At 40.0% G+C, this 24,190-nt stretch overlaps 3 protein-coding genes across 3 annotated transcripts; 1 reads left to right on the forward strand and 2 right to left on the reverse strand.

Moving 5' to 3' along the window:
* Nucleotides 1-2,797: 2,797 nt before the first annotated feature.
* On the reverse strand, nucleotides 2,798-6,320 carry LOC139729834 (mitochondrial fission process protein 1-like). Its single transcript, XM_071640758.1, has 4 exons — nucleotides 6,257-6,320; nucleotides 4,670-4,801; nucleotides 3,621-3,843; nucleotides 2,798-2,931 (listed from the first exon to the last, which is right to left on the reverse strand). Exons 1-4 carry the CDS (start codon nucleotides 6,318-6,320, stop codon nucleotides 2,844-2,846), a joined length of 507 nt encoding a protein of 168 aa, XP_071496859.1. The 3' UTR covers nucleotides 2,798-2,843.
* Nucleotides 6,321-7,250: 930 nt separating this feature from the next.
* On the forward strand, nucleotides 7,251-8,427 carry LOC139729865 (uncharacterized). The gene is made up of 2 exons (XM_071640788.1): nucleotides 7,251-7,445; nucleotides 8,185-8,427. The coding sequence occupies exons 1-2, from the start codon at nucleotides 7,251-7,253 to the stop codon at nucleotides 8,425-8,427; spliced, it is 438 nt and encodes a 145-aa protein (XP_071496889.1).
* A 3,536-nt stretch (nucleotides 8,428-11,963) lies between these two features.
* Nucleotides 11,964-24,105, reverse strand: LOC139729867 (G patch domain-containing protein 3-like). Its single transcript, XM_071640790.1, has 7 exons — nucleotides 23,625-24,105; nucleotides 22,165-22,613; nucleotides 19,305-19,485; nucleotides 18,163-18,222; nucleotides 15,824-15,951; nucleotides 14,072-14,199; nucleotides 11,964-12,337 (listed from the first exon to the last, which is right to left on the reverse strand). The coding sequence occupies exons 1-7, from the start codon at nucleotides 24,103-24,105 to the stop codon at nucleotides 12,139-12,141; spliced, it is 1,626 nt and encodes a 541-aa protein (XP_071496891.1). The 3' UTR covers nucleotides 11,964-12,138.
* Nucleotides 24,106-24,190: the final 85 nt, after the last annotated feature.

The following is a 24,190-nucleotide window of genomic DNA, read 5'->3' on the forward strand; positions in this document are numbered from 1 at the left end:
CATGGCATTCTCACTGCATCTCTGTTTGATGAAACACAAACCCACATACATACATAATATGATATTGACCTATGCTTTTTAGAATACACATTTTTATACCTCAAATGTCTTCACGGCAGCACAAAGTTTGGACTGGTATTTTTTGAAAGATGGCAAGTCCCTCAGTAACTCTTCCAACCCAGGGTAGTTTATACTTTTTATTGCAATATGTGACAGAAGTAAAATGGAAGTGAGGGAACATACCATTTTGTTTCTAATGTTTAAGGGAAATGACAAACAAATGCACATGTGCATTGAGTGAATGCAGCAATAATAGTAGAACAAGATAGCAGGGTTTGATGAAAATCAGACAATCTGTTAAAGAAAAATTTTGAATTTTTTAAAGCTTTGGCACAGTCATTCAGAAGAGAATCTACTGCAGTTCATGGAGACTACAACACTGTTGTAAAGTTTTGAATTTTTTGAAGTTTTGGTGCAATCAGCGCTAGAAGATAACTACTGCACTTCATGAAGACTACATTCTGTGATGTATGTATAGACAATACATGTATACAGAAAATACAATGTACACTGTATTAAGAGAATTCCACAAAATTCAATCTAAAAAAAAAATGCACATTCCCTCCACTTGCAACTGACTTCTATCAAGGGTTATGTATTTCCCTTGCTATCTGAAAGAGTTAAGATTTACACTCTTTCATTATGCTAGAAAAGTGAAAATATGTTAAAGTTTCTCCATGTTTTCTTTATAATGTTGTCCATATATAACATCACAAAATATTGTAGTCTTCTCTGCCAGTAATGGCGGCATGAAAACTTATAAATTTGCAACTTTTGAACAGATCGTCTGATTTTCCCAGTACTTTGCTGATGTGTTCTACTAACACATGTGCTGCTGCATTCCCTGAATCCACATAGGCCTATTTGGGTTTCCTTTTCCTTTAATTGCCACATACAAGACCATTTCTGAGTCCAAAGAAACTCTTTACAAAGTGCATCCACATTACACTGGATAGATAGGCACATCACTCACATTGATTTTGTGTTGAGAAATATAATATATATTTCCTTCATAAATAATCAAACAATGCTTGACAATTTGTGCTTTCTCATTCACACACTTTTACTTGACTGGCACTCTAGTTGTGCCCAGCAGAATTTACTTCAGTTTCACATACACACCCTGAATTCCAGTACAAAATACCTCATATCAGGGGGTGTTACAGGAGTGGAATCTTCATCATAATTTGAGCAAATTTATGTAGAGGTTTTACACTGTGACAATATTGTACACTTAATAGCTCTGATGTTCCATGCTCTAAGCCACTCTTCCATAGAGGTCGGACATGGCAACCCAAAAAGTGGTTCGTTATTTCGACAATTTTAGGACACATTTGAAATTAGGAGGAACTGTTGAAATCCTGTATGGAACTTGGTGGTAATATTTTTTCAGAAGAAATCATTTGCGTTTTTCTTCAAATGTACTTGATATCAGTGCCCCAGGACTGAAAAATACCCTAAAATATTAGAATCTTTTAAAAATTAACATTTGACGATCTTGTGCACATTTACGTTAATTTCTGTTCGTCAGTTTTAACACCTTATATGCAAAATCTTAGGGATTAAGTAACTGGCCAAGGCATATTTCTGTCTGTTTGTTAGCATTTTACAGTTAAAGAAATACAATTACTTTGCTGTTCACTTATTTTCCTTTCAGCATCCTGTACTTGACACACCAAATAATTTCTGCCAAAAATATTGACTGGAACAGCAAAACCACTCCTCACTAGGATTGTTGTGATGTAGGAGCGATTCATATATCAATAGAAAAGCTCTTTTTTGTCAATGCAATCAATTAACACCAGCAATACAGCACATAACTTCTCTGTGGTTTTTACTCCTTCTATAACACCTCCCTGCTAATATGAATGTCTTATACATTGTACTGTATACGCCGAATATTTCGCGAGATTTTATTTTCACGAATTTTGCGAGACAGGTGCAATTCGCGAAATTAAAGACACACAAAAATATTCTGATCCCAATGTAGATGTGATGCACGCGTGTACATTTCTCTGTTTAGTACAGGACTCCAAGATCGCAAATTTAACCACTCGTGAAATTGTCGGGAATTCCCAATTCGCGAAAATTTAGACTCGCGAAATATATGGCGTATACAGTACATGATACTGAGTAAAAGATGAGTGCTGGGACAGTAATCATGCCTCAAAGGGCATATGAAATAGTACATTCCATTTCTGTTACAATAGTCACAAGTAATATCTCTTTGTCCATTCATCAATCTTCACAGAATGATTGCACATTCACACTTATCTAATCAGATAATCAGATGACTGACCTGCAATGTGTGAAAAACACACACCCTTTCCTCCATCTGTAAATATTATAATTTTTGAATACTGTTTTCTTGCTTGTTTGTTTGTTTGTTTTTTCCTGCGAAACACAAAAGGAATTACCACAGAATCCTATCAGTGCATCTACTCAAGAATGGTGCATATTAGGGTGTGAAGTTGGTGCACAAGCAGGCTTTGTTGCAGGTACACAGTTCACACTGGTGACAAAGTGAAGGTTATGATATGGAAATCAAAGTCAATAAGATGGTAAAGTCACGTATTGATAACGGCAAAGTCTCTGTCAACTCCAGATCTTCCATGTTTTTACATGTTTGATGTATTCTGCATCTATTCACTTCATTCTTTTTTTCCCCCAAGGGGCGGGGGGGGGGGGGGGGGGGGGGGGGTGAGGGGAAGAGAAGAATTTGTTGGACTGTCATACAGCATCCTAAATCTGCTTCCAAACGGAAGTAGCCGGCCATCCCTCTGCTACCTGCGATGGTGGACTAGCTTCTGTTCGGGTGGTTCTATGTGATACCACCTCCTCACTGAGTTGTTCATCATGTAGTCAACACTCCTACAGTGGAAACAATTCAAGGTGAAGTTAGTTTGTTCATCATGCATGCCAACATTGAATGCATCAACTGAAAATACTTGGTGTCAAAGAAAACTATCATGGAGAATGTTATTATTATTTTTTTTTTTGTAATAAAAGCCTGCCAACATATTTGAAATATATACATACAACCTTACTCTTTCTCTTACTTCATGGTTAAGAGAAGGGAGGTTTATACATCTGAAGTTAGATGATTCTCAGTAATTTCTTTCATATCATTAAGCACTAATGTCAGTCAAATTTTGGTTCTAGTCACCAGATCATCCAAACGTTATACTAATTCTGATCATTTTTCAAACATTCAAAAAAAAGGGAGAAAAAGAAAGCAAAATAATAACAAACATTATGACAGTTTAGTACCATCATCTCAAAGATTTACTCATCTTTTGACTTTTGCAGTTTTACAAATAGAATGAGTATTGAAATATCAATCTTGGAATGAAATTACAAAAAAGACCAAATTGAAAATTTTTGTGTTCCGTTGGTGTAACTACAGTGATAAGACCAAATTTGAGAGATGACGCATTCCAAAATAATCACAATGACTGAAGCCAACTTTAATTTTTTGCTTTTTGAAAATATGGATTTGATAGTTGAGGCATAGACAACATGGAGAAAATATATTGATTTAATATTTTGGAGTGCCTTACTTGTCTATTGGCTTGACAATGAAAGGTATGACGGCAAGCCCTATGGCCGTGGTTGTCCACTTTCTGACCGGCTCTGGAAGACTGGACACTCGACCGAGTGTGAAGAGGGAGAACTTGCAAATCCTGTTGATGGTGAATCCCGGGATTGCTACCGATGCCAACCCCTGCCACAAAATGGTATCACCCACTGCATGAGCCACCTTCTGCTTCCTGGTCGATTCATCTTTCCATTGCAGCTACAAAACAAAAACAATTTAAACAAAAAGTATTTGGGGTTTGAAAGAAACAAAATTTGTGCAAAAACACATCTGCAGTGTCACACTCAGCATCACTAGTCACTACCTGTACACACATTTTTCATTATTCCACCTCTGCCCCCTTCCCAATAGGGGGAAAATACTCACATATATCATGATCTTTCCCTGGGAGTGAATTGTGTTGTAAATTATCTGTTTTATGATTAAAAGCAATCATCTGATTCAACGGTATGTGTGCATACACATGCAGACTGGAATTTTGCTTGAGTTCTCTGATTTGGGTGAAAAAAAAACAACACACCATTCTATTTTACTGCAAGAGAAAGTTACATCAAACAAAATGCAGCTCATGGTCAGTTTCAAGAACCTTGAATTATTCTTGTTGTTACTCCAACTACATGTACCTTAAAAGATTGCTCAATAGAAGCTCAACATGAGTATATAACTGCAACTGAGAACACTACCATGATAAGTCCTTGAATAAAAAAATTCACACTTTATACTTAGTTTGACATTCATTATCCAGTTGATGTTGTATAATTCAGAACAGTGACTATAAGACACCCTGTCTAAATCTTTGACTTGCTGTATCTCTTCTTTCTCATTGTCCCTGGAACATCACACAAAGCCCACCACAGAGTGTGCTTGGTTATCAATACACTTGTTTTACATCAAAGGAACCGATTCAATTGTATCGTAACTTTTACTCAGCCATCAGTCTATTACTCATTGACATTACAACTGGTGTAGCAATTGAGTATAGAACAATAATAAAATAACATTAAATTTTACATACTTCTGCTGCTTGTTGACCCTTGTGCCTGGCATCAGCTAGAACGTATGCACTCGCAATGGCGTAGGTTGCCCATACTGCTGACTTTGGGATCAGGGCACGGAAAGACTCACCAACTTCGTTGGCATAACCTGCGGACGGAGAGAGGAGAAATTCAACATTGATCATAGCATAGTGAGGTACCCGCACCTTGCCATGGCCAGGGACCCTATATCCGCCACCCTGCAAAAACATTGCTGTAAGCGCACTGAACAAAAATGTACAAGCAAGACTGTGCAGCAGTACGCTTAAAACTTTGCAGGGTTACACTTACAAAATAACCATCCAAGCAAACAAACCGATGTTTACACTGGCCAGTTTTACCTTTTTCTTGAAAATCTGAACTTACACCTAGCATTTTCTAACTAAGGAAGAGGAGGAAATTACCGAATACCGGCTAAATAAGCATATTTGTGCGTATAAGAGCCTCTGGCGGCTCTCCCTCAAAGATAAATTTCAACCCATTAATTTGTCTTTCCCGTCATCTGGGGCCCTAAAAAGGCGAGAAACGGAACAACCGTAAAAAAAGTAGGCTGACCACACAACTTTTATGAAGACTGAGTACCTTTTAGTAGTTTCGGAGGAAAACTGCTCTAAATCAAGATAACTCGAGTAAATCGACGATAAAGAAAATCGAGCCGATTTTGACGGAACTACTTTACAGGTGATGACGTCATCACAGCTGGCATCCTTCTTGCTTCATCTCTTTTTGACACAAGTCATTCACGATCCATATCAATCACACTAGTTTGGCAAGGCAGCGCGTATACAGATATTGTCAAGCGACAATTGCACGCTCAACTACTACGTACAGTACACTGTACTAAAGTATACTACTAAACATGCGCGCGTTCTGCAGACTCAATACACGCTATACCACTGTCACATACAAGCACGTACACATACGTACACAACACACTAGCTTATGTTAGAGTACTGCATTGGGTCAACATGGTCATGATGGTGGGCTATCGTATCAAATGCACCCGCACAGTGCATAAGCAAGCTCTAGCAACAGCAATTAAACTTAGTTAAGAACTTAAGTGTTTTCTAAATAGTCTCACCTAAATTTTGATCGTTTTCTAGCTGCCTATACATGAATACGGACTATCCCCAGCTCGTAAAAATGTGAGTAGACGTCCACTACGGTGTGGACTCCCACCGTTCATGAGCGATGACGTCATCATGTCTCGCTCACAGAATGTGTAAGAGTTCTGTGGTCTCGCTCAGCGCACTGCACGCGCCATGCTGTTGATCCCTACCAAGCAATAGCAGACGACGGCAAACTAGTATCGGTTGATGATCGGTTTGCTTGGCCGGTGGCGAGGCGAGGTGCAGGCCCCTTCCTAAAAGAGCACTTAAAATAATTTACAATTAACAATTAACGTTAGATGCCAAGTAAACTTTACTAGAAACAAACACAAAAGTCAGTATATGGGGCTGCACAGTATAACGAAGATGATGGTTATTCATTCATTGCAATTGTACATCGACATACCAAAAAGACTGGACAACAAGGTAAACTCCCTGAAAGTTTATCTGTTTACCTAGATATCTCACTGGAGTGTCACGATAGATATCGACTTCCTCCGCTTTGCCACTTTCTGTCATTTCCTCGACCTGTGAAGGAGTAGCCATGTCTAACGAAATTCTCCTAGGGCGCAGCCATGTTGATGCGGTACAGACGCGCACACAAAATATTCTCACGCACGCCGCGCCTCATCATGCACTTGCGTGTCATGGGGAGGTTGGATCATCGTGCCGAGCTTGTTTACTGTGCGAGCGCCCAGCTGATTGGACGCAGATAAACAGAAACCACCGTACGGCGTCTGTAGCAACGACTCATGCGTGTAGATTTAAATGTCTTGTGAAAATCTCTAGCTGCATGATCATGCATTGCAGCTGCGCTGGCCTGTCGACCACTGACACAGCGGGTACATCGATTTAGTAATAATGAAGATCAGACTGAAGTAGGGCCTACACATCATCTTGTATAGTCTAGGAGAAAGTGACAACGAAGACGTAACGTTAGAATCTACAACATAAGATTTAACAAGGTTGGTACTTATTCCACTTCCTGATCCTGCCTGCCCTGACGACCTGAGTGAGACGTGATGTGATGACTCAATGTCAGTGATGAGGGTCTGGCGTCTAACTGTTAGTGTTATTGTTAATAGCTGTAACACGTTGAGTTAGTGTTACTGTTCCGTGAATGAAGTGTTAGAGTCTACTTATTTAGACCCTACTAGAAATAGATCTATGTCTATAGATTTTTTAAAAAAAATTCTATTAAACATTAGTTAGCAAGAGGGTTGTTTCTACTAACATTACAAGAAGTGGCCCATAAAATTTCTTAATCTGATGTCACAAGAATGTCTTAATAGAATAATACCGAGGTGTTCATGCCATGACTATACTTTGGCTCTACGCTACGCTAATTCCATGTCTTTCCAATTCTGTTTCACAGGAGTTCTAACCCTTTGGCCTGACCACTGCCCCCCCCCCCCCCCCCCCCCCCCAGCATCATCTAACATCATCATCATGGCTGTTGCTATGGGAGATGTCCCTCCGGCACCCGTTGCCTTTGACATTGACTTTGAACCGGGGGAAGCCCTGTCGTTACCAACCAGCGTGAAGATTCCGGCAAAGTTTGCAGCACGCCTGAACAGGAGAAAGAAGGCCTACACTGCTGAGCAGCTGGAGGAGAAATTGCAGAGAGCTGAAAAGAGGAGGAAGGTATAGTGGGTCTAGAGCTAACCTCTTAATTGCTTTCATTGTGATTATAGGACCAAGGTCCTACATGTCATTGTAAAGCTATAGAAAAGCACTCGGGAGAGCGCAGACCTCTTCCACCCATATGCCCTTTATATCCCAATCACTACCAAAATTTAATCATTTATTCCATCATGTGTCATCAACTTTTCCAATTAGTTTCATCCCAATCCGTTCACCACTTGTTGAGTTATTTTGCAAATGGACAGATAGACAAAAAACCAGTAGCGACAAAAATATAAAACCTCTTTGGTGGAGGTAAAAAAAAAAGATCCACTAAAGGAGTTACCAAATTCGGGGTAATCAACTCTCTACTCCATTATTCAAATGTATTCCAGTTGTCAGTATTTGAATGATATAAAACTTTACCCTTCCACTGTTGTTATCTCAGTGATTTTCTTATATTTTCTTTTCTTTTCTGTATTACAATGAATTACCTGTACCATCATTCTTTTAATACCATACAGTAAGGTAGGTACACAGTAATTGCTGTGTAGCCTATGACAATTGTTATGACTGGTAGACTGTTATGCTTCCAAGATGGCTTTAGTTCACTGTAATCTAAAAAGCAAAGCGGTACAATCAGCCCCCCACCCCTATCCCGCCCTGAAAAACGTTCTGTAGCCCCTGATGTAAAGTGAGCAATGATTTACCAGAATGAGATACACTGTACATTTCATGCTCGCTCTTATCACTCAACCAGGAACAAGAGATGGCTCGTCTGGATCGCATCCACGAACGGCAGGAGCACTGTCAAACCATGGCCCTCAAGATGGCGCTGTTGATGGAGCAGGATGCAAAGCGACACCGAGTGCCCGGCACGGAGAACATTCCTGCAATGTCCAGCCGGCAGGCGGCTGCCATGATTAAAAGCGTTGCCACGGACTTCAAGAAGATTGGCATCGACCTGGTGCAGGGACATACCACGCCCTGCGATGAATCGTAGCACCCCCAGGTTGTTTCAATCTCCTCAAATCTTGCAAGTTTGCCTCTTACATTCCGAGGAATTGATTCGCATAAGTTTGGACTAGGGTGCTTCTTCAATCTTGGAAAGCAAAATTGAAATTTCTGTGTCGTTTTCATACCTTTTAAAAAGCTCTCAGTTTTTGGTTTATTATCCTTTTATCTTAGGGGTGTGGTTTAATCACTTTTTTTAGTACTTAGCTATTGTACAGTCTACTATTTTGATACATTCTGCTGAATTTAAGAATACAGTGGTTGGATATTATCGAGTGCTATCAATCCAACTTCTTTTCTCAACAAGACCAATGTATGCATGTTTTCTTGTACCTCATCCAAACCTAGTATGTTTCAGATTTTTCATAGGATTATGCTGAATGTGCAAAGTTTATAGATTGATCTACCATACAATACTGTGGCGAGGTACTACATTGACACATCGTCATTTGTACTTTCCAAATCATGCAGAGTCAACTTTACAAACTGTTCGAGTACTTTCAAACAATTAGGTTTATACGAAAGCACATTCAATCTTTCCCCCCATAAAAAGGTTTAGGTCACTTTTTTTTCTGTGAACTTAGATTTAAGTTGAAGCATCAAGAAATAATCACATATTTCACACATAATTTGTGTCTCTTGGATAATAGCTGAACACAATTTCATTAATAGTTCTTTTCATTAGGTTTGACACTTTTTCGATCAGCATTCAGTTTCAAAATTTGCAATTAATGAGATAAGATTGCACACCTCGCTTGACTGCATGTTCTTGCCATTACATGAAGAATATACTTATCTAAATATTTTTGCTAAATGAATGTATCTAACAATATATATATTGTACGGACATCATACTTTTGTGTTAGCATTCTGTGTGTAATGCAAGGTGTGTGAAATAAATGTATGATTCATATGACAGACAGGAATTTACTGTGTTCATTCACTTCTGTTCCTGACTTTATGATAGCCCAATACATGTATCACTGTACATTTCTTTTAAGAGAAAGGAAGACCATTTGTGAACCTGAAGTGCTCAATCACTGTAAACTGCATTTGCAGTTACAGGAGAAGCTCATTATAACAAGGTGTTCTTTACCACTGAAATTCCCTTTTATCAGATGTATGTATCTTGTCATATCAGAGATAAAAAAAAAGCTGGGCCTATTTCACTTAACTCTAAAATCAATCCCGAGTTTAGTTCAACTGATCTTGGGGACAATTTTGAGATCAATCATACCTCAGAAGTTAGGAACTGTTTCACTCAACCATTTGAGAACAGCATCTTGTGCCTGCCTTGCCACGTTATAAAATACACTTACTTGATGTATACATCTTGAAGGTCTATATATCCTTCCCAACTAGATCTAATCTGAATCTGTCCCAACTTTGGGTTCATTGTTTCACTACCACGAGAACTATACTCGAGCCAAGCTCCTGCTACCTTCTATCTAACCTTGCGTTAACAATGTTCCACACTGCACTCACAAGTGGATGTTTCTTTCCTATCTGCTACGACAGGAGTTACATTGTATTTTGCAAACCTCATCATGAAAATGGTACAAAACATGGGACATTGCAGCTCCATTGTCTTCCTGATTTATAATGCTACAAAGAGCTAGTCTAGTCTGGGTAGTTTCAATTAACCAAACCTGTAATAGTGATGATGGAGAAGTTATTGAGGCAGTACAGAATGTGTGAATACCATTTGGATTCAATGTGATTATTTTGATTAAAATGTCAACATCGTGAACCGACTTGCAACTTAGACTGATCAGACAGCAGAACTATAATGTACGTATTTGCTCAGGTAGAGGGCAGCCAGTCGAAAGCAAATCACAAGTTTGATGCCTTTTGGTGAAATCATAGCTCTTGATTACTGGTATTTTGCAGCAAGTGACACTACAGTTGTACTTTGTTCTGCTTTCTTGTTGGTACAGTCAAAATTCACAAATACCAATCTGCAGCCCAAGGTTTCAATTAACTGTTGTTAAAAAAAAGAACAAATCAAAACTTTTACAAAAGTAGCACTAACATACAAGTACATTATTATTGCTCTAAGTTCAGCCATTAGATTAAGATGTTCTTGAGCTAACTTTTAGTCCTAGATGAAAAAACTAAAATACAGTGGAGCCTCGTTAAAACAAGGTCCAATATAGGGAGATATCTGATATGACCAGGTAAGTTTACAGGTCCAATTCCTGTTATATTTTCTTCTTTGTTTTTATCCCTGATATAATAAGATACAGGCAAGTCCTATTGTTGCAAAGTCCTTGGGACTGGCAGTTTTTTCGTTATTGAAATTGCATTATAACTGAACAAATAAAGTACTTAAAGATATATCGTCGCTGGGGTGACAAGACCTTGTATAGATCTGCAATTTTGGTGAAAATGACTTTTTTGGATTAATGGTCAAATATTGGGTTAAGTGATGTCCTGTCTGAATCCCCACTGTCTTACTCCAAAACTGAAGCCACCACGGCATGTCAAAGGAAAGGCTTTCCCACTCGCCACAGTGCTTTGGCCGCCGTGTTTTTTTGCTCTCCTGAACATTTGACATTTTGTAGATACGAGGTCTTGTCGCCCCAGTGACGATATAGACAATTATCTTTTCTTTTCTTTTTACTTTTTTTTACTTTGTTATAACCATGTTCATTATATTAGGAGTGCACTGTACCTGATATAACGAAGAAATTTCAGTTTTCCCAAGCAGCTCATTATATCCAGCTTCCTCTGTACCACATGAAAACCCATACAACTGTATAAGTTGCAAACTTACCACACAAAGTATCACTCATAAGCATGTCAAGTCTATTAATTTTGTCTTCCAAGACCTCTGTGATGCCTTGCAAAACATACAGACAAGCAAACAAATCACCTCTTACCTTCACACAGCTACATACCGAGATAGACAAGAACACACACTATCCAGCAAATCTCTAATAGCAATATAAAGATATTTATTACAGTTCTTTCATATTACACATGCATATAACGTTGGTTGGTATGTGAGTTTGACTGCTATCATCATTATGCACCACACTTTCATTTCATGTTGCGTGAAACAAGCTCCAGTTTAACAAAATAATTATTTGGAAAGTTGAGATTTTGCCTGTGTCCACATTTATCGTTTACAGGACCTTGCAATAAGACTTGTGGGCTCCTTGCAGTGTATCAAAGCTTTGGTATCAAAAATTAGATAATTTTTACCCTGCAAGTTGATAGGAATCCTCTTCCTCTTTTTCTCCCATGGCACTACATGCCTCAGTAATAGTATTTGTTGACTGTTGCTTGTCACCTCGGGTAAATCACAAGGGGTCAGCATCTCTTGACAGTTACCGGGTATTTGTGTGCACACTGTATGCGGCGTGGAGCATTTCACCAGGGGGGCATTTCATGAAGCATTTCGTATGACAAAGTTGTCGGACAAATTTGCCCTCAGCCAATCAGATGCAAGGATTTCAGTAGCTTGTAACAGTTTGTCAGAAAAATATCCGACCAAAACGCTTCATGAAATGCCCCCCAGGTTTACACCCTGCTCTAATTTGAGAGGAGCGAGGTAAAATCTTTTATGTGCATGGGTTGTGACTCCTCAAACAGACAGGATCTCTACACACAAGACTGGAGGGGATGGGGTGGGGCAGGGGAGGAGAGCGGGAAACTGGGGTGGGAAGTGGCGTGCAGGTGACCTGAGTTGGTCGTGTCATCTCGGGTCGCCCTTCACAAACTCGATCTCGTGCCTGTACTTGAGGTGGTGGGGCCCTCGGGATCTCATGAGGGGCTCCTGGGGGTCCGTCCTGGCGGGGTCATCGTAGATGGTGGAGATGATGACCTCTTTGTCTGCCACACGCTGCCTCTTCCACGTCCCTCTTCCACCAGACTGGAGTTTCTCTCCATAATATCTGGTCATCAAGGATGCAAACAAAAATCCCTTTTAGATGATGAACATGGACGACATGGAATTTCATCACAATGAACATACAAAGTCTTTTTTCTAGCTCACAATTCTGTGCAAAAGATTAGTACATTCAACAATGCTCACTTCTTGGCACTCCTAACATGAATAAACATAATAGCTCCTAAAGGTAGGTGCTTTCTTGGGCAAGCCCTTCTGATCTGGAGAGACTGAATTTAGAATCGGCAGAGAATATATCAAATTCACTCTCATTCTGCTAATGTGTTCAGATGTGTGGAAACACACCATCTCCCGAAAATTCTGAAATTTTTCTCTGGATATTAAATACAGGTATCTTTAATCCACCATAATATTAAGAAAGAAAAAAATTGAGAAAGTTTTAAACTGTGCCTCATGCAAGAGTCTTTCCAAGACATTTGCCAAGCATTTAGGGCAAAGTATGTACAATCACAATCGGTATGCCCAAGCTCTCCCTTCCCCTATCAGCCACCTCTATGGGTGCGTTCGGAAAGCGAACTAAAGCGTACCATACTGAACTATGCCAGTTTTGGAGCACTCTGTGGAGAAAGCGTATCTTATTATGAGTTATTTTTAGAGGAGGTCACGCATTTTGTAGCAAAAGGGTCATTCACCTGACGCGCTTGAATAAATGTCCCGAACAAAGAGAACGATGCCTTTGCATTATGACGTATGGGCATGATACGCGCATTCTTCACATGCGAACTTTTGGTACGCTTTTGGTATCCTTTTGGAGCGCTTCGGGAAGTGGTCCACTTTTGGCTCGGTACAGTACAGTACTCTACAGTTTAGGAGCTTTCGAGTGCTCCTCTAGCACGGGTGCAGTACAGTACAGTTCACTTTCAGAGAGCACTCGAATGCACCCTATGATGGTGCAAAATATGTGCAACTGTAGCCTTCTAGACTCTGTGATAAGTGACATACTAGACAGCAATCCACTTCATATCAAATTGGCTTAAATAGAAATGAGAAAAGCAAAGGAAGGAATAGTCAAGGTGTCATCAAAACCTGCTCTCAAATAAACTTAAGCCATTGTAGAGTTCAGCATGCCTTTACAAATCAGTGACACTGATCGCAACCATTACTGTAAAACATGAAATGCTCGTGTGCATTCTAATTTTGAGAATTTCGCAAAGAGCCAAGATTTGCGAAATCATGCATGCTGAAGTTTTTGTCTACACTTTTTGCATTGAATGCCAGTGGCAATTTGCGAAAATTTGATGCCGTGAAAAAAGCCGCCGCAGCTAATTCGCAGAAATTTTATGCCGCGCAAATATCTTGCTTTGCAGTACTCAGGGGGAGAGGTGATGATGGCATAATCATAACCTAGGTCACCAGCTATAACTGTAGACTAATCTTCTAAAAATTTCCTTTTTGAAAGAATATGAAAAGGGATAAGATAAGGAGCAGATCCTTCACATCAAATTATTGTCCTTTTATAACCAAACAAGGATGTCTCTAAGGGGGGTAAGAGGTTGCATCATTAATGATCACCATGATCTTTACCATAGTTGTGTGTACACACCAATAGGAAAACTGCGAAGTGTTGACATCATTGCTTCTTCCAGCTTGCATGCATTCAATTCAACGTCGCAATTTACGTGTCTTTAGCTTGTAACCAAAAGATCACAACACAAATTTATCACATCTGAGATTTCAGCAATTTAAGGCATTTTGAAGTACATGCCTAATGGGCACTCACCCAAAGCCACTCTTGTCCCGCGAATGCTGGCCAGAGTTGTCCAGAGCATCCGCCATTCCCTCCGCCGTCTTCCCTAGCCCTTGGCCGTCGGACCAGCCTTGTTTCTGGAGGACCTTACGGCCGATGCCCTGCATGAAAGAGAGAGAGAGAGTGTGTGTGTGTGTGTGTGTGTGTGAGTGTGTGAGAGAGAGAGAGAGAGAATAAGAGCTTGATGAAGTAAGTTTTGAGATAGAGAAATAGGGGGGGGGGGAGCTAGAATCTGACAGACAGAACACAGACAGTTGATAAGATCCGAAATGCCAACCTACTGAGCGACTACTCAGTACAGTCAAACTTGCCTGAGTCAAATCTATTTGGACTGAAGAAATAGCTTCAACTTTGAGAAAATTTGACTTACGAGGGATTAAAATGGACATAATATAAAGAGAAGAGGACTTGAAAAGACATTTAACTTAGGTGATTATTCGACTTATGCAAGGTTGATTGAAGAAAGGCCGACCATATTTAGAACTTTGGTCAAGCTTGCTCAGCTCTCGTTAAAAGCTTTCCAGAGAAAATACAATTAATAGTCCTCCTCAGGCCTATCACATGCTGACAATGCAAACTCTTCTCACACAATCCATATAAACCTTATAGTTTACACTACCAGACCATAAATACTTAAACCATCATCATAGGCACACTGCATAGCTGAAAACATCCAGAATCTTTTCAGGCTACTAAACATTCATTCATTCATTCTTACTACAATGCATACAACTTGTAATATGGATGTGAGAGGGTTCTACAAGTCACTGAAAGTACAAAACATGTATAAAGAAGTATGGAGTTAGTAAATATCTGCTGATCATAAGAGTCTTCTCATTTCTAAGGAATGATGTGACTGTATGATATCCTTGGTCAATTGATATACAAATAATACACAGGTGAGAGTGCGTTAGTGGAGATGTAGCGCACTCGAGGGTATTTACAATTGTGAAACATGCACTACATTGTAAATACCTGAGAGTGAGCTGCATCTCCACTAACGTCACAAACTCAAACCTGTGTATTATTTGATTTATAAAATTGGTCGAAAACTAACAGCATTTTTCATGTACCTTTGTGGGTCAATACAGTCAGCTACATGTAGCACTCGCTCAAAAGTCAAGATGTCCAAAGATGTTCGTCCCAAACATTTACACACGTCGCACTCGGAAATCCCGCACATGTAAGTACTGTACATATAAGCGTACATACGTATGCCACATGTTATGCACAAGAAAGGCCTGCTGGCAGCCCGAACTAGAAGTTGTTTACAGGATTGACAGCGCGTATAGTAGCGCGCGACGCACTTGTAACAACTGATTGAGTGTGCACTGCTAGTGTAAACATTGTGACGTCAGTGAATTTACGCTTTTTGCAGGGCCGTGCAATAGTAAGAAATCATGCACGCACACGTGACTCATTTCAGCGCTTCCAATTGGCTACGTTCTTGAACCCATTTTATAATAGTTGTCATCTTGGATGTACAGGGGAACCTTGTTATAATAAGCTTTAAAAAACCATGACACATACTTCGTTATATCAGGTTTCTCACTATCTCAGGGTACAAAAACAAAGAGATATAAAAAATTTGGGACCTGCAAAATCACCTTGTTATATAAAAGATGGTCATATTATATATCCGACCTCTTTATGACAAGGTTCCACTGTACTGCAAAGTGCAAGAGTGCATGAATGTATGAACTAGTGAAGTGATGCCATCATTACCTTGGTGTGTTTTTCAAAGCGTCCGATCCTGTCCTCTTTCTCAAAGACGCTGGTATCCTCCAGACCCCTCTTCATCCTCTCCATCCTCCTCATCGCCACGGAGTCTCTCGCATCCTTGTCTCCGCCATCTGTTGGAGGATTCATAGTCACTGTGGTGAGTTTTCATTTGTGGCAGCCCCTGGACTGTAGGACCCTACATTACATTACTGGGTCACAATTCTCTTCAAACGGAGGGCTACAGTATGGATTATTACTTGCAAATGGCAGTGGCGGATCTATGGGGGGTTTAAGCCCCCCCCCCCCCCCCCCCCCCCCCTTGGGCTGCACAAAGTTTAGGGTTTTGTTTTGTTTTTGTTTTTGTTTCAGTTTCTTTTTTTTTTTTGCTTGTTGGCCGATTCGGGGAGAGAACTGGCAATAAAAACTGTGAAGACCCTTTTTCTTCTTCCTCTTTCTTTTGCTTATCAACCTGTAGCACAACCCCATTTTTCACACTGACCAAAACTGGTCACCCCCCCCCCCCCCCCCCCCCCCCCAATGCCCCCTTTAGCACAAAGCTAGATCGGCCCCCTGAATGGTACAGGAAATTTAGCTACTGCATTCAGTTTGGGCAAACTCTCTGAAATAACTGGTAGCTACAAATATACTGGATTAGTAAAAGATGGATTCAAGATTCAAGAAGAAATTCAACAACACTGTGACAAAAAGCCATGAAAAGGCTATCAGCAGCACTTATTATACAGCACTGCAACATTTACAACATGAATCCTTTTTTAGTCTTGTATGAGAACTGAAAAATGTTCCTCTGTCATACATCCGAAACGAATTTGAATGCACACTCTACACACAGTATGACACAAGCTAGCAATGTCTTTTCTTGCTGTTTTCAAGTATTCTTTGACTCTAAGCCTCGAATATACAAACGCGCATAAATGTACATGCATAAAGTAACACTATACAAATGTAAACATACTGGTGTATCAAAATGAACAGGAACAATGGTGATGACAAAATTGAAAACAATAAAAGATAAATAAATCATGCCAAATCTTGCTGACAGAAAATTATGTCATTGTGAACATGTGATCTTTGGTACAATGGGAAGGCAGAGGTGTGAGAAATGCCAAAACATTGGTCTTCCCACAGTGTTACAACATGTCTATGTTATACAAGTCAGTCAAAATAATTCTCGATAACTGGATAAACATGATCATGTATTAGCGGACCAGCTACGATGTTTTCCCAAGGGCAGAACGCTTTGTGTTAAACATGTGGTATGCGAAGGAAGCAGCACGTACAAAAAAAAAAAATCAGAATATGCAATTTAGGTATGCACTGCACACATGAGCTACAAGACACAGATGCTGTGTGCTGTATTTACCTGTGAATAGCTACTATCTAGGTAGCTGTAGGCTTGCTGATGATGCTGAGAAGAGGACTACCACAAAGAAATTCAAGCTGACGGTTTGTATTATTCTCACAAGAACTTTGACAAACCGATATTACAGAGCAGATGATGACATTTGCCACTGGGAAAACTCAAAATATTTTAACCTCAGGGATTTGAAATATCACTTTAAAGGACAAGTTCACCTTCCTAAACATAAGGATTGAGAGAATGTAGCAATATTAGTAGAACACATCATTGAAAGTTTGAGGAAAATTGGACATTCCGTTCAAAAGTTATGAATTTTTGAAGTTTTTGTTCAGTAACCGCTGGATGAGAAGACTACTGCAGTGTGTGACTAACTTAGATGTCACATGCGTACAACAATATAAGGAAAATATAAAGAGAATTTCACAAAATTTCATCTTTGGCAAAAAGTACACATTCCCTCGACTCGTTACCGACAAATGTTATGGGTAATATTATTCCCCCTGCCTTTAGAAAGAGTAGAGTCAAGTGCTCTTTTATTATGCGAAAAAAGTGAAAATATGTTGAATTTTCTTTACATTTTCTTTATACTGTTGTATGCATATGACTCACAAGCTGTAGTAGTCTCCTCATCCAGCGGTTCCAACACAAAAATTTTAAAAATTCATAACTTTTGCATCGATTGTCCAATTTTCCTCAAACTTTCACTGATGTGTTCTACTAATATTGTTGCATTCTCTCAATCCTTATGTTTATGAAGGTGAACTTGTCCTTTAAGGAGAATTAAAGTCCCTGGAATTCATCTCAGGACTTATAACCCTTGCTCGTCAGTGCTTCAAACTCTACAGACGGATCAGCTTGTATGTTCCCTGCCTTGAACTTTCCATCCATGCACAATACAATCATGTCATTTTGTCATCATTTCACCAAGCATATCGATCGATCACTCAGTTTGTCTAGCACTTACGTTCATCGTAGTAGATGCTCATATCAACATCCCAGTCATCTGATGTCTTCTCATCAAAATCTGTAAGAAATAATATATAGAGGAAGCAAAACAAATGAAATGAAACTTCAAATTATTGAATCTACATCTGTACATGGAAAGGACTAACAACAATCAATGTCTTTTTCACTGCTAAACGTCTTCCTTATCCATGCTTTTGTCTCCTGCACAAATATTTGAGTTGAATATTTTTGCATTCATTCTCTGAGACTTCATTCAAAAATGAAAACAATGCAAAACACTTTATCACCTCTACATAAGCACGTAAGGGACATTAGTACAGGCAGAATTGGGAAAAGTTGGCAGCTTTGCTGAATACACAGATCTGTTAGCATCCCAAAAATCCTTAAGATGAAAAAAAGAAAAGAAAACAAGGTCTTAAAATTTCCTACAAAAGTATCGAGTGATGTTTTCTCCTTAAAGAGTGTCATGAATGAAAGATATGTGTATTCAGATATAATTTAGAATATATAAAAGAAAACAAATTACGAGAATTTAATTTGAAATTGTTGTATAACTTATTGCCAGTGAGAAGTAATCTATTCAAATGGGGTTTAAGTCATGATGATTTGTGCCCGAACTGCAACGTAAAAGAAGACATTGTTCATGCTTTCATTGAATGCAAACTTAATGAAAATTTTCTTCTATACGTAAGGAGTTTGTTACATGATGTATACCATGCAACAGTAACAAATATCAACGTTTCACATTTGCTGAAAATACAGTGTAAGAGTCAGTATAGTTTGTTTTTGACAATAGCATTTTGGAGTATTTATAAGCTTATTTTGAAACGGAATGAAACCAGTAATGATAAAAGAAGTTGTTTTTTAAAGCATATGTTTACGAGAGAAATTAGAACGAGAATAGAAATACAATGTTGTATGAAACATAGAAGAACACTACGGAGAAATGAACAATTGTTACCAAACGAATTGTTGAACCTCTAATGCACGATTGTGCTAGTATCACTTTTATGTGACATCGTTACGATGATATTATTTTGATTGTGTATTTTGAATGGAATCTTGAATAAATCCTCAGGTGAGGTAAAAGAAAAAAAAAATGAATGAAAGCTTCAAAATTTCTAAGAGTTAATGCGCCACCTCCTTCTTGGGCATCCCAGAAGGCAGCATCGGTGTAGAAGACCAGACCGCTCCCTCCCTTCTCCCACTTGAGCTCAATCTCCTCCTCAAAGAGCCGCTCCTTGGTGCGCTCCTGAGATGTGATGTCCTCGTGGAGGGATTCGTGCCTCTCCCATTCCTCGCACGTATCGTCATCATCATCCTACAGTGCATCCCGAGGATGTACAAAAGCAAAACAAAACAAAACAAAACAAAAATCAAGCATCAGATGAGATTACAATATTAATATACGAATAATTTATGAGTTGTGAGTGCATAGGGCACGAATATCGCACGAGGCGCGAGATAAGCCACTGGTCTATTCAACAAGGCGCGTAGCGCCGTGTTGAATAGACCAGTGGCGAATCTCGCGCCGAGTGCGGTATTACGTGCCCCAATGCACGAACAAAATCATAAATTATTCGTTTTATACAACACCTTGTCCACAATCACAGTACTAAATTAGTGACCGCTAACTCAGGAAGGCCCAAAAATAAATGTAACAATTAGGCCGAGAATTGTAAACCACCCTGTGTACTGCTTTCAAACACTCGTCATGATTCGACCACACAGTCACAGGAATCACAAACTCCGCAGGGTCTATACCCATTCTACGCTAACATTAGATCGAGTTAGGCCTGACTGTTAAGCCTACCTGAGACGTCGGTAGATCTAATAGTAGGTCTAGACTTTCTCTATTTCCGAAAATGATTTTGTATAAAAACACAGAAAAATAATCAAATTACGGTTTCTCAACTTGAAATGAAGTCTTGATTTTGGGATCACTGTGGTCCACGTAGCAGATCAGAGTCAAAACTAAAAACACAGCAGTATAGGTAGGCCGCAATACATGCAACTAGCTAGGTAAGTAGCTGCGCGTACACGTTGGACGTTGCAGTACTCCGCCGCCGCGACTGGTCTGTTTACTGTACCGGCAGCGCATCGCAGCGCAGCCGGCCAGCACGTACAATGTAGTTTGCTGGCGCTTTGCTGCTGTGAGCCACAGAACTCTGTGAGCGGCCGGCCATGCATTAGTAGTCCCCCACGAAGCCGTGCTATAGTACCTTCGAGCCGTGCTATAGGCCCATGCCAGGGGCCTATTGTATGGCTGTCACTGTCAATGAGTTTGATAGGTATTTTCTATTGAATGTCATGTGACATGTTCTTGGCCAATCACAATTCGACATCATTCTGAGGTGTTGTATAATGACTACTATACAACGCCTATTTAGAATGTAGCTATCCGATTGGTCGATTGCCCATCACGTGACATTTAGGGAAATGTTCTACTGCACGCTCTGGCTGTCTCAGCTGTGCAATTTTGGTTCGACCAAAATGTTCTATTGCACATGCTCTGATGTCACAATAAACAAACATGTTCCGCGCACACTCAACAATTACAAGCGCATACTTTTGTCACTCATTTTTGTAAACAACTTCATTTCGCATAACAATGTACAGTACATACATACACATGTAGTGTTTACAGTGACTGTGACCGTGAGGCTACTCATTCGTCTTTCACGGAAAATGGTTGCCATTTCTGTGCTAAATTCAAGAATCTGTGAGTACCAAATCTGTTGACGTTCAAGGTGTTGTATAAAACAAATAGTGTGTGGTCTTTACTCGTGCAATGGAACTAGATTTCGCACGAGGTGAAAGATGAGGCGCACTATTTAACTCGGCTTCGCCTCGTTGAATGAAGCGCCTCTATCTTTCACCTCGTGCGAAATCTTGTACCATTGCACTCGTGACTATTCACTATTTGTAGACAATACAGTGGCCTCACACTTAATCAGGAGGGGTCAGAAAGCAAACTGTTTTCCTGTTTACCCCTTGCTACCACTGCATGCCAATGAGTCAAATGTGTACAAATTTCAAGCGCTAATCTATGGACAGGTAATCAATGAGAGGCACATAGAGGGTTCAGCAGGGTCTCCCGCTGAAGTGGAAGTCCATGTGGATCAATGCAAAATCACCCCCCACAAAAGTATGTAGACCTGTATTACAAGCCTATCATAACACTAGACCAATGCATTAGTTAGGCAACTATTACATCCTGAGATGAAATGGTAGTATTCATGAGCAAAACTGTTCTCTTTGTTTTAAAATAATCCCTTTCAAACAGAAAATATTAAGTCTAGGATATGTTTGGGAATAGCAGGTAGGAAAATGAAATCTCTGCATTTGTATGGATGTGGTAATTATTTTGAGACATTTACGGGATTGTGGCTGTATTTCATTCAAAATATGGCCCAATCAAGTAGGTTGTGATTCAGATTATGAGGTGAAAACAACATAGAACATGTGTTCCATCTAGAATGGTGTTGCACATGTGAGGGGCTCCAGCTATAATTGTAGCCTCTATAACATTTTTCTTTCCCCCTAGACAGTCCTGCCATCATCACTACACCAGCACCGTCAGATATAATATTCCGGTCAAGGATAGCATAATCAGTTTTAAACATCTTGCCCAAAGATGCATGCCCAAGGATGCAGTTTGAACTTGAGATCTCTTCAGGAGTCTACACCACATTTCACCCAAATACCAGTAACAATTATCATGTTGTTTGCTATAATGTCCATATTTTTGGAAATTCTTACAGTATTTTCATTTCTGGGAATCAAGGTTAACATTGCCAAGCTTTAGATGGTTTAGAAAGTAATTTTGGCAATATACCATATTTATGATTTACGACCCATGGGTACCTCGCATGAACTGTGCACACAATGTCACTGAATGTTGTACATCCCCTGTTGATGTAAGATAAGGCTTTGTGTTGAACAATACTAGGTAGCAGAAACAGCTTTTATCAAAGCAGCAAAACCTTCTTTTATATACCTCATCAGAAGAAGAATCTTCTCTTCTTTCTGTGGCACCATCTTCTTTGTCAGTTGTACCAGCCGTATCTCCAGATGGCCTTTTCCTCCTTGATTCTCGACTTCTGGAATCCCCAACGATTTCTTGTCCAGATGCCGTGAGTGCTACTTCCTCTTCTTCCGACTGCCCTGCGACTGTGTCACCCCCGTATACAAATGGAACGTTCCCATACCTGCGGTTTGTCCTCGTCTTCGAGAAGGTGAGTCCGAGTTTCTGGATGACTCGCGGGGGGAGTCGGCAGGTGCGGATGTACTCCAGGAAGACCGCGGTTGGCGTGCCCACGTTTCCGTTGGGCATGAGGTCCGGAGGGTTCAGCTCGGCTAGCTGGGTAAGGTGTGACCTGCTGAAAGCTTCTCGCTCTGGGGGTATCAGCTTACTCTCACCTCGTGTGACGTACTTATCAGCTTCGTCTGTGTCATGAGGAGTGAAGACATTGGAAAGCCCCATCATACTCATCAGTGATATATGATGTGGGTAAAATTTGAAGGAAAGTTGGTAACTTTTCATGAATGGGCCTTGAAGTTTGGTTTAACACAGATGATTCTAAGTGAATGCAGATGATTTCATGTCAACTCTTAAATGATCAAACTCAGCCTTATGAAATAATGAAGAAAGTAAGTACAGATGTACTTTGTACCTTGGACTTGTAGTAGTTATCCCCGAAGACCTCCGCTAGGAAGGGTAACTCGGGGCTGTACACTGTACATTAGCTTCATCAATAAGGGTATGAACGTATTGCAAAGTAAATCCATAGATGCTTTCCAAGGTAAAATGGAAGGAAATATTTAGCTGTAAAGTTTGCAATAATGTTAGGAATAATAAAAAATTACAAGTGCCATATTGCACAGATAATTGTATCCATGGAGATATGAAATGTTAAAGGGACTTTATAGTACTGCTTGAGGTGGGGATTCAGGTTTATAACATTACTGGTATCAAGTGAGATAAGGAGAGACCACTCATGAAATATATATGAAAGAGCATGCAATTTGAAGAAGGATTCAACGTTTATTTGATGAAAATTGGTTTTCAAATGGCTGAGATATCCCAAAAAGTGTTAATAATAAAAGGCGACAGGCCATGCCCTTTTTTAGGATCTGTTTTACCTTGTTTTTGGATATCTCAGCCATTTCAAACTCGATTTTCATCAAATAAACTTTTGTCGAATACTCCTTAGAATTGCATGCTCTTTGACATCTCATCTCGCAAACGCACTCACTCTTGGGTGGCTGTCTCAAAAGGAACTGGAATGCCGAAACATTAATAATATTAATAACAATAAACATTGACAACACTTTTACTCTATCTCTATACTGACATGACCAATGCCGTTATTGTACCTAATTAGACTTCTAGTCCTAAGTAGTACTAGACTAGTACTACACTAGTACTAGTACGTAGAGCCCTTTTCATGGCCTTACCACTTTTATCTTCAACTCGAATGCGGGATATGAAACATCGGCTAGACATGACCGCTCCCTTTCTGTCGATCCAGTGCTTTTTGTGATACATTCTGATAAATCTGTTCATGTTTCCATCACTAAGCTGCACGATACAACAAAACGTTCTTGGAGCAGGAGCCTTCTGCTCCTTCCCCGAAGCCTCTGGCGGCGTCCCGTGTTTTCCATCGGCGGTCTGTAGTCGAGAGGAACGGGGCGACGCCGGGGCGCTGTCAGGTTTGTTCCGCTGATTGGGGCCATTCTCCACGAGCAAGTCTGAAGAAGTTTCGGCGTCCTTCTCTAGTATTTTCGTCTCCGGGCGATGTCTGAAATGGAAGCATTTGAAGGCTTTGGCCTCAATGAACTGTGAAAAATAGTTCCTCAAATCTGAAGAGTGAAAACTGGCAGGAATATTGGCAACGATTCCATAGTCAACGTCGACGTCCTTTCCTTCTACAGCCATGATGCGACGTTCGTGTCAGGTCGACCCTAGAGCAACAACAGATCACGCCCAGTCAACCCCTGGACATCTCGACACAATACAACTT

This window comes from Diadema antillarum, unplaced genomic scaffold, assembly GCF_040938485.1.
Source record: "Diadema antillarum isolate AM-2024a unplaced genomic scaffold, OU_Dant_1.0 seq00000266_RagTag, whole genome shotgun sequence".
NCBI classification, from domain to species: domain Eukaryota; kingdom Metazoa; phylum Echinodermata; class Echinoidea; order Diadematoida; family Diadematidae; genus Diadema; species Diadema antillarum.

Coding starts and splice junctions, on each gene's coding strand:
- LOC139729834 (XM_071640758.1), bottom strand. CDS start 6,320: ATGACAGAAAGTGGCAAAGCGGAGGAAGTCGATATCTATCGTGACACT. Junction 4,802..6,256: donor CACTCCAGTGAGATATCTAG/GTAAACAGATAA, acceptor CTCCGTCCGCAG/GTTATGCCAACGAAGTTGGT. Junction 3,844..4,669: donor TCAACAAGCAGCAGAAGTAT/GTAAAATTTAAT, acceptor TGCAATGGAAAG/ATGAATCGACCAGGAAGCAG.
- LOC139729865 (XM_071640788.1), top strand. CDS start 7,251: ATGGCTGTTGCTATGGGAGATGTCCCTCCGGCACCCGTTGCCTTTGAC. Junction 7,446..8,184: donor GAGCTGAAAAGAGGAGGAAG/GTATAGTGGGTC, acceptor TCACTCAACCAG/GAACAAGAGATGGCTCGTCT.
- LOC139729867 (XM_071640790.1), bottom strand. CDS start 24,105: ATGGCTGTAGAAGGAAAGGACGTCGACGTTGACTATGGAATCGTTGCC. Junction 15,952..18,162: donor GAGCATCTACTACGATGAAC/GTAAGTGCTAGA, acceptor ATCCTCCAACAG/ATGGCGGAGACAAGGATGCG. Junction 12,338..14,071: donor CGGGACAAGAGTGGCTTTGG/GTGAGTGCCCAT, acceptor CTTGATGACCAG/ATATTATGGAGAGAAACTCC.